This window comes from Oenanthe melanoleuca, chromosome 4, assembly GCF_029582105.1.
Source record: "Oenanthe melanoleuca isolate GR-GAL-2019-014 chromosome 4, OMel1.0, whole genome shotgun sequence".
In the NCBI taxonomy this organism is placed as follows: Eukaryota; Metazoa; Chordata; class Aves; order Passeriformes; family Muscicapidae; genus Oenanthe; species Oenanthe melanoleuca.
This window is the reverse complement of record NC_079337.1, coordinates 31,454,051-31,469,368: the sequence shown is the minus strand read 5'-3', so window position 1 is coordinate 31,469,368 and position 15,318 is coordinate 31,454,051. Positions and strand designations below refer to the sequence as shown.

Sequence of the window (15,318 nt, the reverse complement as noted above, 5' to 3'; positions counted from 1 at the left end):
AAAATAGGTCTGAAAAGTTATTTTCAGTCAATGCCTCCTTTCCTTAGAATCTTAACATATTAAAAAAACCCTCAACATGTTTTTTTTTTTTAATTTTAAAATTTTATCCAAATTTTGTTTCTAAGCTAAACTTTGCCAAGTTTGTTGCACTCTTATTTTCCTAAAAATTAATTCTCATCCTAATTAGCATTTCTCTTCTCCTCTGATATCAGTATTTGATTATTATTTGATTATTATTAATATTGCTTTCCTGCAAGGCTACTCTGATCTAGTAATCAATTCTTCTATAAAGTCTTTAGAATATATTGCAGCTTCGTTGGCAAAAAATTCCCATTCTTCTGATTTCAAGCTTAAGAAGGGAGAAAAGACTAGTGAGTTTTGTGGAACTGAACACTGTCTGTGGAGCCCATAAAATTGCACTATTTGAATGCTAACACAGCTTGGCTCTAATTCTTGGTGGTTGGTTGATATTTTAATAAACACAGACTTCTTCTAATGCACAAGATTTCTCTGAGTTTACATTGGTCTATTAAAGGCTAAGTTTCACTCCATGACTTCTAAAGATATATATAAAATAAAAATTAAAGGTAAGTTTTCCTTTAGAAGACAAGAAAAATGTACTAGACAGATCCTCTAAACCAAATGCTGTCCATAGTGTAAAATTAAGTGTGAAAGAAATTAAGTAATGCTAAAACCATTGCTTTAAATTTAGTACAGCATGAAAATCAGAATGGCATGAAAATTGATACTGGTGAATTCAGCATGTCATATCCAGTATTTCAGGAAATACCATTCATTGTGTCACTAAAAATGTATTTAGTACATCACATTTTACTGATAATGAATTTTTTTTTTTTTATGTCTTACTAGTGTTTATAATGTAGTCATGGAGAAATTTGAAAGCATATTTTCCAGAGTCATTGACTTAGATTTGTAAAATTGGGTTGCAGGGAACAACAAAAATATTGCATCACTAGCCATATTATTTATTATTTCACAAAATTTTAAAAGTTGGAACAATATGTTTTAGTTGTTCAAGGATAAGGCTGCCTTGTGCTTATGTTAATGGTAACTAAACATTTCTGTGTCCCTGTGAATTAGAGAATATTAACAGATCTACTGTTAAAGAACATGTGTATTGGTCTAGAAGTACTAACTTGTTTCTATAGATTTCTATGTACAGTCTGGATGCTTTTAAGACTAAATGAACCTATTATGAGCACAATAATAACAAATCCTTGGTGTAAAATAAAACAGTGCAATTAGTACTGAAGGGTAATCAGTACACTTTCTTTGTTATCAAAAGCTAAAATGCTTAAAAACGCTCATTAAAAATTGCAGGAAAAGAAAAATGTTATGTAATTTCCTTTTCTTGTTAAAATTATAAAGAAAAGCTGTCTTGTAATGGAACAAAATTTAGCAGTGCTTTGCATTTAGTCTACTCCTAATGCTATTTTTTACTGGATTAAATTTATATACAGCAAATATTTGAAGAATTGCAATACCCAAAATAAAGAGAATCTTTTTGAGTAAATTTTTTGTAAAACCAAAGTTTGAAGTTTTGGGGACAGATTACTGCATTGAGTAAATTTTAGTGCTTCAAAATTACACCAGGGAACAAGTCCCAGTCTTACAGGGACTTGTGCAGTTGAATTATAAACATCTCCCAAGACAGAGATCAAGTGACAGAGACTGCATGGCCCCACTGGATAATGTATTCCAGCACTTAATCCCAGTCGTTGAGAGAAAAAAAAAAAAAAAAAAAAAAAAAAAAGTGTAAAATGGTAGGGGAGTTGAAAAATTGATTGTATAGGACTCTTTAGGCATCAGGTAAAGTGTAGTTAATTTTACTTTGGAGCAGGATGGAGGAGGCACAGCACTGTTTCATTTGGATCATGTAGGTCTAGGATTTTATGATTTTTGTGATAACTAATTCTGCAATTAATACATTTTTCTGCTTTTAATTGCAGCAGGAAAAGAATCATGAAAGCTTAAGAAATAAAGGTAAGTGCCAATTATTTTTAAAATGTGGACATTCTTATTATCAAACATGTCACATTCATTTTTGATAAAAAACATCTGCATGGATTGTTTGCTATGTGTTTTAGTATTTGAAATGACAAAGGTATTGAAAAGGCATTGAAATTTAGAAAGTGTTGGTTTAATCACCAGTGCTCGAGGCACCATTTGTCGGGTTTTGGTTGTTTTCTTTAAAGAACTGAGCAGCTAATAGTTGCTCTAAAGTTGTTTATTGCAAAGGCACATCAGTCTTGAAAGGCAAAGAGTCCCAAGCATTAAAGTCCATGCTAAGTTTTGGTATAGAGTCCCAAATAGAAGCAGAAGCTGCTCCTGGAGGTCCCAGCAGGGCTGGCTCCTATCTTCTTCGGGTGATGGTGGCGAGGAGAGCAGGGACAAAGACAAAAGCAAAAAGGTAAAAAACAAAAAAGAAAAAAGCAAATCTCTCTCCAACGCATCAATTCTTTTATTCAAACTTCCCAACAGGCTAATGACACAAGCTCCAACCACTATACCTTAACCTATTAGAATTCTAGTTCCTTAGCATGCCAGGTTGTGTATAAACTACCCATATGGTCTGTCTTGTTCTGTCTGAAAAATGTAAGCAATATTCTTACTATAGTTCTATTATGTCATAAACTATTTTCCTGGAGCCTCTACGGAAACACTAATATCTAAGACTGTGTTTTTCAACCTTCACTAGAAAATGCACTTCTACTCTGGTATCTGAGACCTTTACTCTTTAAAAGCACTTCAAACTTATTCTTACTTACTTGCTTACTTACTATAAAGCTTAAACTTATACCTCTACTTTATGTGTGAGTGGCTTAATATACTTCAGTCCAGCCAAAGGTTTTAATTCAATCCCTGCACTCTGATTTCTCTCTGAAGAATTCAGACAGACCTTTGATTTACAGACTCCAACAAGAAAGTCCATGTATTAGCTACTATTTTGGAACTCTGAGATGAGCCACACTGATTGCTGCACTCTGGATGGGATGGGCTGCACAGCTTCTCACTAAATTTGTGTCCTTGATTATAGCTGGTTATTATACTTCCATAAAACATCAGTACCATCAATTTAGCTTCTCCCTTTCCATTCAGTAAATCTGAAACTGGATGTGAATCCAATTCGTGCACAAATTAATCATGTCCTTAATAGGTTGCCTTGCAAAACTGCTGTTGGTGGTTTTCACGTACAATTTATATTTTCACTGCACCTCACTCTGTGCCAATGGCTTAGCACTATGTGAAATAGAATATCCAGGTTAAAGAAACAACCTTTTATCCAGAATATTAAGACTTCCAAAACGTGAATGTGGATTTCATACCTTTTTTTGTTTCCTAACATAAAGTCTTTTAAGAGACAGAACATTCAAACCTCTTCATTAAAAATTGCTAAGCAAGCAATTAAAAGCAGAAATGCCAATGCTGGCAAAAATTGTTGTCTTGATATTTTAGTTTTTATAGAGGTCGGGTATGAGATACTTTAAAAGGGAAACAAAGGGAGGATAGGAGAAAGAACACCAGTTAGGAAGCAATGTGTAATCATACCAACTGAATTAGATGTTCTTAAAGTTCAGTTATTTATGTATCACAGTACCCATTCATCTCAATTTTCTTGCTTTCTCTCACATGGAGGCTAAACACAACCATCTAAAGCAAACTAAAGCTGATGGTTGATTGGGCTTGTGTCAGGACAATTATGTTGTTTATGATGATATGATAATTTACATAATCTGAGTGACCTATGGTCCTTCATTTGATGAGTGTGTATGGGAAAAACAATTGACTCAAAAAATCTCCATAATTTTCGACCAATTTGTGATTTATAATTTTCTTTTCGGAGGTAATACAATATAAAGGTGAATCTTCTCTAGATGCAGTGAGTGTATCCATGATGTATTGTTCAAAATGCTTTCATGTCTTATGACTTAATACAAATTATAAAAAAGACTGTGAAAACTTTAATTAGATTACAGGAATAAATTATTTGTGAATAGTGAAGGGTTCTGAAGTGGGCCATTCTTTGTGATTTTTTATGATTTATGTCAGTCATCTATGGTGTTTGACAGTCTTTCTCACACACCCCACCCCATGCTGTTGCCAGGTGGTTATTATGGTATGTATATGAGCAACAAGCAAAAGTAGGAACAAACTAACTAACTAACAAACTAATGAGCTGGATGGGAATGCCCATCTTATTCGTTAGCTGTTAATTATTTAATCACAGAAACAGTTTTCAAAGGATTATAAAATATTGCTCACAACCACAACCAGAGAAACCTATTAAACTCTACTTGAAGGGAGATATCCATTTTCTCCAAACAGGCAGTGATATTGGTGCTCAGCTGCACAAAATTTGTTGTGATTGCACTTGTAATATCACTTGAGGAAATTTTTAACCTACTAAATTTCCTGCAAGGTATGTTTGTCTCTGCCTAAAGTGACAATTCAGCTCAGAAGATTTCACTGGTCTGGAAGACTAATCATGCACAGAGCAGTCTTTGAAATACAAATGTATCTACAGGTATGCTTTATTGCATAATGCTATTATGAGGTGGGTTTATGATTGGGTTTTTTTATGGTGTTCTCTTCCATATTCTTTAAATGTATTTGTTTTCATGTGTCCTTTATCCATGTATTGCAAAGTTTCAGAAAGATATTTTTATTTCACTTATAGCATATATAATCTTGAAACTCTTTCTGTTTAAAATACTGATTGGTTCAGATGAAACAAGACTAAATTAATGTTTCAGTAAAAACATTTTTGTCTTGTCAGTGAGCAAGTGCAGTTCACCTGAAATATCTAAATGTTTTGTGCTCTACATATGTTCATCTGAGATAGGTAAATTTTCCTGAAGTTTTTGGGACAGGTTTCAAACAATATTCTTTATTCAATCTGTATATTTCAGCCACTACATATGGTAAAAAGACAGAATGTTTTCTGTGGTTTCTTAACAGTATGACACTTTCAGAAGCAATGTTGTCCTCTTAAGTGAGATGACTATTAAAGCTGATCCTTACCAAGTGAAATTCTGGCCTCTCTGTTGTGCCATATAACTTCTGTTGAAGACAGTAGTTCAGTATCTAATTTTTATTAATTAATTTTAGTAATTAATTAATTAGATTCTGTTTTTTAAGAAGGAAGGATATTGCAGCAGACTTCAAGTCAAATACTCTTTTACTTCAGTAGGGTCAATATATTAGTATAAAGGAGAATGCTGTGTCTTTTATTTCATTATAAATACCTAGTAATTTTGCATTTTACCTAATTTATAAAAAATTATATAAAATACATCTGATTCCTATTTATATTTTAGTAAGGATATGTTTTATTTTTTTGCAGAGCTTCTTTTAAACTCCTGAGGCATTTCTGACCTGCTTGTTTTTCCTACCTGTTACTTCTATTTTTAGCCTCTAAGTCAATCACACCAGAATAGAAGCCAATACTCAAACACAGCCTGTTCTGGCACTAATCCCATCTCTTTCTGATCTGTGATATTATTTTTCTCGTTTTACTTAACAGGTAACAGATCTTTTTTGTACAGTGTTTGAGAAAAGCAGCACTGCTTTTATGTAAAACACTATGTTAACATTTTACAATTTTAATTTATGTTGGCAAACTTCCTTATGCTACTGAGAATTTTTTGTATGTGAAAATCATTATTACCAGGGCAAAATACAAATGAAATTAGTTTTATAGGACTTCTATAATATGAAAGAAATAACAAGACAATTACCAACTAAACCTTGCTAATATTAATTGCTGGCTTGAAGACCCATTTGACCTTCTTTACATTTCTTTTCCAGTGTTAACTCCTTCAGACAAAAGAATATTTTATTCTAAACCTATAGTGGAAGATAAAATAGGGGTTTTTTGTGATGATTTGGAAACATCAGAAATTGTATTGCATTTAAGCAATGTGAGGAATTTTCTTCCCAGCCTATGCTTGACTTAGGAGACACTAATATGCTTTTAATGTGCTGTTTATAATAACATTATAAACTTTAAAGTAGAAATAGTTTCTGACAATATTATTCTGAAAATCTTTTACTTCTTAAGTACCAGAAGATTGACCCATATCAACTATTTGCCAAACCTGAAAGGCATCTCAGTTCCTTTTCATAGTAAAAACAATGGCACACAGGAAGTTACGAGCCACAAAAATATTTCAGGTAACTGGTAGCATTTCAAATCAGTCCCTAAGCTTAGTAATAGTCTGAATTACAGTACAATACTTTTCTTTTTTGAGAATTGAAAAACTGATTTCGATGTGTAATATCTTTCTAAAAAAACATCAGCAAAATCAGTGAAAAAAAATTCTGAATTTAGACTGAGAAAAAGGGGGTTATGTTGATATTAAACAATGATACAATAGTGTAACTTTTCCTGATAGTCTGAACAACTTAAAGAACACTTTTTGAGAGACAGAAAAAATGCTCCCCCTAAGATTTGGAAAATATGCATCTATCATAAGATTTTCAAAAACGTTCATGGAAATGATTTCAATTATATTAACTTGAAGAATTTTTTACTTTAGTTAAGAGCACTTTGATACCAACTGTATAGAATGTTTTTAAAATGCTTGCTAGCTACTATTGATCTGAGCTCTGAACATCACTAACACTCAGAATTAAGCCATTTATAGAATTTTGACTGACAAACTTTTAATTACAACTTGAGTTTCTATTTATACTTAATACTTCTTATTTTATGCTTACCTTAATAATCTGGGTGTAAAACCACTGTTGACTCACAGATCAGTTTCAAAAACATAATTTTCTATGATTATGAACATATTGCCAGAGTCTTCTGATATCATTAGCAAACATCTGTTCCTTTTATAATCTTTAGCTACTAAAATTAGAGGGGAAATCATATAGGCATCACCTGCATATCCTACTTGCTTTTTACTCTTTAAGTAGTCAGCATACCTTCAGGACATTCTTGGTCTTTTCTGAAATCCCAGATTGGTGTAATCTTTTTCTATGCACTGATGAATGTAAGACAAGAAAAAGTGAAAAAAAGCTTAAGAAATTTCAAAATTGAAAGAATTTAAGGGACAAAATCAGTAAGGCCTTATTTGAACAATAACTTGTAAAAGTGAAATTGTGTCTGGAGATACCCTCAAATGCCAGAGGGTGAACAAACTGTTAGATCTATTCTGCAATACATCTGGCTGTTATTACTTTTGATATGGACAAAGTTATGCATGGCCTGATGAAGTATGCATGGTATCAGCACCCTTTGTCATATGGCAAAAAACACAGTTCATTACATTCTGTAAGATATCTAGTGATGCATTTTGTCTACTCAAGCAAATGATTCTTAATTGATTTTTCAACAGACCTGTATTAATTGTGTGTGGTTAGAATCTGAGCTGCAGTCCTCCTGGACTGAGCTGACTAATGTTTTAGCTTGTTATGCTGTAGTAGCTTCTCTACTAGATCAGTACATGTCATTAAAAAATGTGATATTTTAGACTATGTGTAGCAGCAAAAGATTGGTAAATGTTTGTCCAATCTGACCTACAGTGTTTGTTCTGAAGTTCTTTTCTTTCTAATTATGTTCCAGTTTACCTGAGTGAATGAACTTTTAAGAGTTGGTATGAGGATTTCTGAATTGAGTATGCCAAATACTATTGCCTTTATCCTGTTCCATTGTTCTCCAAGGCCTGGTCAACTGAAACTCAAATCTCTTCAGTTACCTAAGAGTTGCCAGAGGAAATGGAATTCTGTTTTACACCTGAATATTTCTTCTTTCCCTTTCTTACAAGAGACCTACAGAGATAGTGTTATTAACTAAATGTTTTGCAGTATTGTTAATTTATTATTATGTAGGAATGACTTTAGCGTGATTAAAATTTATAGAAATTATAATGCTGACGTCTGAATCAATTCAGAGTAAGATTATGAAATCCACTTAAAAGAAGCAAATTTTTTCATGTTTGAAAATAATTTTACTATGACAGTTAATCTTAGAATTTATTTTTCAGCGGGCTTGAAGCTCATTTTGAGAAAGTAAAGTATGTGAATCAGTGTCAGATACCAGTTCAAGGTAATATCTTTGACAACAGTGTGATTACTGGACACAGAAGGTATACACAAAGAGCAAGGTCTCTCCTGTATACACAGATTTATGAAAATCTTTTCTTATCTCTTTTAAACAAAGCATTATTTGACAATGCTGAAATCCAGTTTTGATATCTCTCTGTCAATACAGCACAGTATTTGAATAGTAACCTAGTCGGAGTTGCTAGCAGTGTAATGCCATGGACATAAACAGTGTAAACTGCACAAATATGGCCCCACCAGTTGTTGTCTTGAGGTAAAACACACTTTATCTTAGTCAAGAAATTAATTAAAAATCTAAAGTAATAGCAAGTGAATACAGCATAGTGCATATATTTTACAGAATGGCAGCATTTACCTTAAACTAAGTTCCAGACCTACATTCCATACCAGCGAAAAATTGCCTGCAGTTTTATTGTGTTAGTGTCAGGGGAGGAGCAGTGTCACATAGAATTTCTTTAGTGTTTTGTTACAAATTATGTCTGCTTTTTCACAGAGGAGTGATTTCCAACTTTATACTGCTTGGCTGCAAAGTTTCCAAGTCTGTTTTTTCTATGAGGAAATAGATATACAAAAAGTTAATAATTAAAAACCAAAAGAGTCTGAATGAGATGAAAAAAATTTTGTAAGCTATACAAAAATTCACAGCTGTCAGTGTATATTTAACAAAATCAATTGGACTTATCAGATGCATCTTTAATTTTTCTTAAATGGATATCCATTGTTTATGCCATTTTTTTTAAAACTATGTGGGGTGATGCACATATTCTGTTAATGACTACAGAGATTACTAATATTTATTATATATAATTATAATATATTATATTATAATTTATATATAATCCTATATACATTATTGCATAATGCATATGTAATGATAGTAGATTAAATATGAAAACAAAAATATTCTATAGCTGTGCTTTATTGCATGTATAAGAAGATGAAATTCTTTGTGTCTGACTTGTAAGCAGCTTTAGGAATTATACATACAAGCAATTTCTTTCTTGTTTGGATTTTCTTCACAGCAGGAAAATGTACATCTGAGTTGGGTTTTCTTCTTATATGTAATATTCATGACATTCAGAAACTTAGAAGGGAAAAAGATGATCTGTGTCAAAATTCCAGGCAAGAACACTTCTCCAAAATGATTTATCTCTTCTAACAGGAGATACAATGTTTATTTCTGCATGTAGTAGCATAGTAGAGATGACATAAGAGATTGGTATCCTTATTTTTTTTAATTCATCCATGTCCTCCTAAAATTTAGGTTGCATTCTGTTAAATTATTAAATCTGTTTCATAGCAGACATTGTGAACTTGACAAGAGAGAATAAGTTAAGTAGTATGCATGATGTTTTTTTCTGTAGTGCACAAACAATTTGAACTGATACAGTGGAGAAGAGACTCAGCACTGGCAGGGGAGTGGAGTGCTGAACACTGACAGGAATACATATTAATTCCTTTTAAGACTTTACTAGCTTTAAAGAAGTCACTCTGAGGATGAATGTAGCAATTTTGGTTATTTAAATTTAAATGTGTTGGTCGTCTGAATTTTAATGTTGTGTGACCCACTAAAGGCTTTGAATAGCAATACAGTTTGATTTTTTTTCCACATAATTTTTTTTTTCTAAAGCTTCCTTGTAAGAGTAGCTACTGTTTAACTTGAACATTATAGTGAAAATGTTTTGGGTAATTTCTTGTGCTGCTTCAGGAGTAGGCTGAGAAGAGTTAGTGAATGTGACTTGACTTGAAGTTAGTCTGTTCTTTTATTATTAATAATGTGGAGGTTTTAAAGTTAAAAATTAATGCTAAAAGCTTTTTAGTTTTATATATTAAGATTCTTCTTTGTGCTTAAGACACTGTGTATTTTCAATAATGACTTTGGTTTATCTCTTTCATCTTAAAAGAGGTACACAAACCACAGATGGCTGTATGAGGTATTTTGAATTGGCTATTGAGCACTGAAGGTTTGCACTAAATTCACAGAAAAAGTATACTTGGATCCTTCAATACAGATATATAGACATAAGGGTATTGTCTGTAGGCTGTGCATGCCATGTTTCTCACATGTGGTGAATATTCCTTTGATTACACTAACAATAGAAATCTAAGTGTAAAATGAGAAATTTTCTCTGAAGCTTAGCTGGTTTAAAATATTCTCTACCTCTTCTGTGTACCTCTTCTACCCTACTCCTTTGCAAAACCTTCATGAATGAATGAAGCAAAATATGATTTGTATCAGAACCACAGATATCTTAGTGAAGTTTGGCATATAATAGTCAGGTGAAGCAGGCTATTTCACACTACTTGTGATGTAGCAGGCACTAATTATGACCAAAATTAAAAAAAAAAAGAGAATGATAGAAAGTGCAGCTTACATTTTGTGCTACAGACTGTTGAAGTAAGATAATTCTTCTACCTGAACAACTTGAGGTTTTCCTTTTAGAATAGATTTTCAAAAAGCAAAGTCCATGCCAGAAACTGTATTAATGCTATTAAACAAAAAACTTGTTTTTATTTATAGATAAAAAGTATACTATGTAATAGCTAAAAAATGTATATTAGAATTTTTGGGAGACCAACTTCTCTTATTAGGTTTTATCTGCCCATAGCATAACCCTTGCTATATAAGTAGATCTCAGTGTTATCTCAATATGTTTATATAAAATAGTCTGCTGTGATACCTCATTACTGAAGAGAAAGGAGGCTTTAAAATTTATATCACTGGAATAGATAAGCATAGAGATAATTTTAAAAATCCTCAGAGGTCTTTACAAGCTCTACAATAATTTTTTAGATATAAACTTAAAATTCAATACAGGCAATAGTTCAATTGGACTATTCATTAAGAAGCATTTAAAGCTGAGAAAGAGTTGTCATGAAAGAAAAAGTGAAGTTAAGGAGGAATACACAGTATTCAGAAGCAAAAGATCTGTGTACATACTGGCATTTAAGAAATAAATTCTATTTAATTTTTATTAAAAATAAATAAATACCTATAAATAGATATCTTTTTCATTCAGGTATGAGGCCACTGGTTTTTATTGCATATTTATAACACTTTTAGATATCAAAATAACTTGCATATATGTTTTCAGTGCTGTTAACAGGCCCCAAGAACACTTATGCAGAAAAAACCTGACACGTTTGTGTTAAGCAGAAGAAATTTCCATACTCATGCCTTCTTAAACAGAATTGCTTTTTGCATTCATATAGTGTTCTTCAGAATACTGTTGGTTATACATTAAAAACATATTTTCTCCTATCAAATAACTCTTGCAAGCAACTTAAAGGACAATCAGAACTCATATAAACTTGAAAATTGAATCTGTTGAATATAATTTCCACCTCAACTCTCATTCCCAGTTATTGCAGCACTGTGTATTATTCAGGTGCTGCTTGAGGCAGTTACAGTATACATTTTTTGCCTTTGCCTTTGAATGGCAAGGGTTGGTGTGTTTCATTATCATTAGGGTCGTGTTCTAGTTTACTCCAAGCATACTCTTTTGTCACTTGCCTTAGACACCAGAACATGATTGATGGTGTCAGATCCTGTTAACATTTACATCACAACTGAAAGTAGGTGTTACAGTGAAGTGCAAATTACAGACTGCTAAAATGCCTGCCACTAACAATTACGGTAGGGCAGTATAAAATTTCTCATTTGATTCCAAAGGTCAGATTAATAAAGCTGTGTGGCACATTATCATAAAGGGTGGACCCAGCTGTCTGTTTAGATTATGTTTAAGAGCCTAGTGTTTCTAAGGAACTTTGCAAGGAATGAATGCATCCATTTTAACTAGCAGTTTAAATGTGGGTAATTATTATACCTTATTCTGAAGGGATCCCCAGCAGAGGTTGCAGTCACTCAAATGTCTTTCTGCTTCTTAATTCATATATCTTTATTTATTTATATATATATATATATATATATATATATATATATATATACATATATATATATACATATGAGATATAAGAGATTTTTAAAAATAAATTTATTTTTCAATCTTTAAATTAAAGTAGCTCTCCAAATCCTGAAAAGCTAATTCCTTACATGAATGAGTTGTAAACTAAATTGCATCAAATATTAAAAATAGATCTACTCATATATGTTCCTGCATGACAGAATAGATATCTTATACCTTAAAATTTAATTCAGGAGAGTAAAATTAAAAATTATGTTTATATTGTAGCTATTCAAGTGATTAGACAAAAAGCATAAAAAAATTTTTGATTGTGCATTTGTGTACATCTTTAGCAAATGAATACAGCTTTCTACCCTTTCTTCCTAATAATAAAATATCTGGTACCTTTTTTAAGGTAGCTTTTTAAATGTTGACTGAAATGTAAAAATTAATGTATTATTATTAAAAAAAGGTGGTATTTTGTTTTGTTTTGTTTTCTTTTCTTTTCTTTTAATACACATAACAGCATTCTGGGAAGACAAAAGGAGACTCCTGATTGGGCAAGAAGTTGGCAGTAGAGTTACTAAGATATAGATCTGAATATGCTACTGAAGGAATTCATGCTTTAGATTGAGTTTAATTTAATCATAAACAAATACAGAGAATGATTACTCTGGTGATCAGACAGTATTTTTAAGTAAAACTCAAGAACACTGTTTTTCTGAGCTGAATGGATTACTTTGAAAGCATGTTGATACAAATTCTTGAAAAAAGCATGGAACTCCTGAGATGAAAAGCTAGGTGGATTATTTTAAACAACAGGCTGTACTCCTTGCATGCAGCAAGATATCTCTCCATGTGCAGTTTTTTTCCTCTTTGCATGAATTAATATGATATTTAAAATGTATGTGAGATCATGTGCAAATAATAAAGTAAAAATTGAATTAAACCTATTTCAGGAGGAATTTCCCTGTGAAACTAAGCAGATTTGGTGCTTTGCCTGTACACAAATTTATTTGAGTTAATGCAAAGTGGTGCATTAATGGAAGAAAAGCCTCAGGCAATTGCCTGAAAGAGATGATACAAGGAGTCACTCAGATTCTCCTTTAAATTGAAGCAAGACTTCTCTGATCCAGAGGACTAATCTAAGGTGTTCTGTTTATAGGACAAGGTAAAATGTTTCATTTTATGGGTTATGATAAAACACTCTGATTTTTCACCTTTACATACCTGTGTAAAGATAATTTTATTTGTGCAGCCATGGCCTGGATAGTTTTCTCTAAAACCTTCTTTTTGCACGTTCTTTCCCACTTGTGCCCCATTTTGCTTAAACTCTGTCTCCCTTTTTCATAACAGCCATTCATATCTTTCAAGATTTGGCATGGCAGAAAGTAATCCATATTCTTGGGGGAGAATATGTGTAAGGCTTAAAATGCATCCTCCCATGAATATCAAAGGGTAGGATATACCTTTGAACTTTCAAAGGTTTTTAAGAGATTAAGTATTTGAAGTAAATTCTAGCTTTCTTCATAGTCACAGGGCACATAGTTTTCAGTTTCAGATTCTGGAAAGGAGTGAACTTTATGGGTCGGAGTCAAAACAGTTAAGGTGAACTTTCAGTGTGGCTTTAGTCTTTACAGGCTTATTTTTTGTAACTTGACCTGTTCTTCCATCACCTTAGAGGGCCTGGTTAATCTTCAAGAAATAATTGTATTTTATTAATTACTAGCGATCCAAATATTTTCTGATTTTTAATATATTATCTGAAATCATAGTAGGGTAAATTTTGAGTGATTCTGAAAGTTTTTAAGTTCATATGATGTATGGATAACTGTCAGAAAAAGTTTGCCTTTCAAAATTGTAATAGTTGGCGATAAGGTTTGCCAGAATTTGTTTTGCTCAGCTATGGAAAGGATATCCCATGGTATCATTGCAGTGACAGCAACAAACTGTAATTCTGTGTGTCCCCCCAGAACTACATAAGGTGAGGCCTTTGGCTGTTTAGGCAACAATTATTGAGCAAAAAGCTGTTTATTAGAGTTTCCCCCTGGGAAAGAAATACAGTGGGATAGAGATTTTTGTCGATACACTTAGCAGAATTTACTTGCACAGGGGTGGGTTAAAAGGTGAATCCATGGCTGATAAAGTAATGGCTGATTGTTGTTCACATAATCTAAGAGATTTAACACGATTATTACACACCTAAATACCATTCTGTAAGAGTGCCTTTGTATTCAGTGCAATGTGATAGAATGGAATTATTTCTTCTCTTTGTGCTCGCTGGACTTTGTAGCACATAGAATTTATTTGCACTTATGGTGCCCAGGCTATAAATTTTTTGTTTCTCTAGCATTTGGTGTCCTGTCCAAGCATAGGCTTGGACTGCTAAACTGGCAGGATATCAAAATAAAAATTCTCACTAATAAGGTTCAAATTACTCTCTATTTAAATTATGCACAAAAACCACATATAAATTTGGGAATGCTGGCCCATTAGAAATAATCAGTCAAATCTTGATGTTTTCATTCTTTTAAAAGACTATATAAATCCATGGCAGCATTATTTTAATGGAAATTTAAGAAAGGATTTCATTATCTTAGGAATAAATAGATTCAAAAATATTAAAACAAACATTTTTCTTTGATTTTAAAGTCCTGAGTAGAGCTGATTAAATGAAGGCTCTCAGAAGGAAGGAAAGATTTGAGAATTTTAGCAAATACAAAGGCATACAGAATTCCCATTTGCATTATAAGTGCCACCAAGTTTCTAATAAGCACACATTGATTCTTCCTCATATAATGTAAAAGCTGTGATTTTGTAGCCTTAAGGATAATTGCCCACTAAAAATGCATTACAAATGGAGGAAAAACCCAATAAAAACATTCTGGTGCCATAATCATAATTTCTATTCTCAAAGGATCGTAGCTTGCACTCTGGTGTAATTAGCAATAATCTGACCTTCTTTCCCCAGAAACACTGAAAAATCTTGTTACACTTTATAATAACTGACATCTCAGAATAAAAGCAGTACATAGGGTTAGGAGTATCATAAATGAAACACATTGGCAGAAATAATACAGAATGATGAAAGCTAAAGAGAATGTATTTATATTGCCTAAATATAGTCTTTCTAAGGTGATTCAACAGACTTCAGTGAAAGTATATATGAATAAACTTACAGAAATATGTCTGTGTGTTCAAAGACATAGAGATTGAATGTCAGGACAGGCATATAATAAAAAGTGTGTAGAAAGAGGATCTCAGAACATATATTAGAATCTAGGAAAAAAAAGGATTTCATTTGAGTCTTTAACAGCCT

General features: G+C 32.3%; 1 protein-coding gene across 2 annotated transcripts in view; it reads left to right on the top strand.

Annotated features, from left to right (window-relative positions):
- The window catches only part of FSTL5 (follistatin like 5), a 278,893-nt gene that overhangs the window by 38,065 nt on the left and 225,510 nt on the right, over window positions 1-15,318 (top strand). For both annotated transcript variants that reach the window (XM_056490570.1, XM_056490569.1), the window contains exon 3: window positions 1,971-2,004. In XM_056490570.1, the coding sequence (XP_056346545.1) occupies window positions 1,971-2,004 (34 nt within the window). The remainder of the gene's footprint in view (window positions 1-1,970; window positions 2,005-15,318) is intronic.